Here is a 2,476-nt window from a genome sequence, read left to right as displayed (position 1 = left end):
ACATTTTTAATGTTTTGAGCGCCATAAACAAAATTCCATTCACCTCAATTGCATTAGGGTGGAAATCTCAGAGATGATGGTGAAAAAACAATTTTGTTTTTGGTTTCGAAAATAAATTTGGTGCAGTTTTCTAATCAAATCTTAACTTCTTTCTTATATATTTCATTACAGATTATATTCTACTACACACCACATTCATACTACTACCACTACTACTGTTTCAAGTAGATGCAAATTTAAGGAGGTACAAAAGTGAAACATAAATCTCTCTTGCAGATCTAAGACTACCATCACACAGTGCCTCATATTAATCCACATTAACTTGTTGGCTCTTCTGGCATTGTTTGAAGTACCTGAAGCGAGACCTGATCCCCTCTTGTGGCAGGCGTCTGTATTGCACCCGGCAGAGGATGCAGCTGGTTGTCATGGCAGCAGTGCTGGCACTGGTGGGGGCGGGGCAGGGATGCAGCTTGGGCTGTCATCTCACCAACATCAGCATCCCCGTGGAGAGCTGTGGCAGCACCGAGACCATCTACACCACCATATGTGAAGGACAGTGCTACCACGAGGTGATGGATCTGAAAAGTTTGTTGTAAAACAGCACTTGTTTAAAATAACTAATGAGACACGTGCCAGCCTGTGCATTCATTCTGCTTATGTTAAGCTCTGCCAACTGACCATGCTCGTGAGTGTAAAGCTGTCATAATCTGAATATTATTACAGTATTCGGAAATATGACTGATTACACTGTAATACAAGTCAGAAAAACATGAGGAAATTTTTCCATTCAATTAGTTTCATCTCAGTTGTAGAGCTCAACGCCCTGCCACTGAGACAACACAAGCAAATTAAGAAAACACCTTCACCAATTTGAGATCACGTGTCTATTTGCATGTGTTTTCTTAAGATGCAGTGCTTTGAGCTCTCAAAGTTGTATTAAGCTCACCTTACAGTTGAGCTTAATACAACTTTATCAAAGTTCTACAAGCCACACTATTAATCAGACAAGAACAGACAATTACAATGAATCAGACAACAGAACAAAAATACTAGCCCACACATATTTCAATGTTAAATCTGTAATTTTATGACCATATAAATTATTGATACTGACGATTTAAATGTATAATTTTGTTTGTTTTTTAAATAAGATTCTGTATGCTTCTCAACAGAACAAAAACAAAGATATAGAGCTGGGACCTTTGGGGGGAAATTATTAGATTAGATTACTAAATTATCTGGATAACTTTATTGAGTGAAACACAGAGTCTTCAAAAATCTGCAAGAAGCACTTATGCAAAAAAGACTTGTTGCATGTTTTACTGTCAACCTGCTCCTTGAAATAGCCTTCAGGTTTACTGTTGCAATTCCGAACATGACTGTTGTAAACAAACCTTTCACAGCATCTGTTACAATTTGATGTGGCTGTGTTTGAGTTATATTATTAAAATACCTGTCAATCAATTACAGATTAGATACAGAGTGTGTAAGAGAGCCATTCTGTCTCCATTAGAGTCATGCTTTGTCTCTTTATCTGTTTGTACTGTTAAATCACAAGTTACCCAGCAGTATCTAAAGTAATTCAAATTAGCTCCACCTTTACCAGATGCAGCATTAAGGTAATGTACACATTCATGCATCTGTAATTATAATCCAATACTATAACAAATAAATTATTCGGAAATGGGTATTCCTACACTGTGGTACTCATACTTTTACTGAAGTAGAAGATCTGAGCACTTCCTCCACCATTGATCAGCGGTTTACAATTATCTGCTGTTGGGAAGCTGAAGATTTTTTATATAAACCTTAAAATCCCCCCTTTTTTTGTTATGGTTTGTCATATTATCACCTAATCATGGGACGGACTGAATTAGCTCCATTTATGTTCACGTGTTTAATCATATACTGTCAACTGTTGGTGTCTATTACAGGATCCAGTCTACATCGGCTATCACGACTGGGCTGAACAGAAGATCTGTAATGGAGACTGGGCCTATGAGGTGAAATATATTGAAGGATGTCCAGTGGGTGTCACCTACCCTGTGGCCAGAAACTGCGAGTGTACTGCATGTAACGCAGGAAACACATATTGCGGGCGCTTTCCTGGATACATATCCAGCTGTCTGTCCTTTTAAAGAAACCTATCATCTATCCCACATTTACTTCTTTTCTTTGTGTCCCTTGCCTTGGTACTAAAATAAACAGGTATCACTTAAGTTTATGTGTTTTTTTCACCTATTACATTATGTTTTATATATTTACATCTTGTATGGCCAAAAGAACATGGCTGTCTTCAATCAAAATCATCAGTCAGTTATTGACAGCACATTTCAACCTTTTCTATTCAGTAGCTGTCAACACCTCTAACAATGAGCCAACAGAGGAAATGTCACAAGTCAGTGAAGAAGAAATTGTCTGCAGATGCAGCAGTGAGATAGCGAAAGAAAGAAAGAGATTATTGAGATGAATGTCC

The 2,476-nt window shown here is 37.7% G+C and overlaps 1 protein-coding gene across 1 annotated transcript; it reads left to right on the top strand.

Annotated features, from left to right (window-relative positions):
* Nucleotides 1-395: 395 nt before the first annotated feature.
* Nucleotides 396-2,138, top strand: fshb (follicle stimulating hormone subunit beta). Its single transcript, XM_046032799.1, has 2 exons — nt 396-569; nt 1,935-2,138. The coding sequence occupies exons 1-2, from the start codon at nt 411-413 to the stop codon at nt 2,136-2,138; spliced, it is 363 nt and encodes a 120-aa protein (XP_045888755.1). The 5' UTR covers nt 396-410.
* Nucleotides 2,139-2,476: the final 338 nt, after the last annotated feature.

This window comes from Micropterus dolomieu, linkage group LG20 (genome assembly GCF_021292245.1).
Source record: "Micropterus dolomieu isolate WLL.071019.BEF.003 ecotype Adirondacks linkage group LG20, ASM2129224v1, whole genome shotgun sequence".
Classification (NCBI taxonomy): domain Eukaryota; kingdom Metazoa; phylum Chordata; class Actinopteri; order Centrarchiformes; family Centrarchidae; genus Micropterus; species Micropterus dolomieu.
The sequence above is the reverse complement of the archived record's forward strand: the minus strand, read 5'-3'. Positions and strand labels throughout refer to the sequence as shown.

Bases quoted from the DNA above. Each gene is read 5' to 3' on its own strand.
- fshb (XM_046032799.1), top strand. From the start codon at position 411: ATGCAGCTGGTTGTCATGGCAGCAGTGCTGGCACTGGTGGGGGCGGGG. The intron at 570-1,934 runs GTGATGGATCTG...TGTCTATTACAG, and splicing joins AAGGACAGTGCTACCACGAG to GATCCAGTCTACATCGGCTA.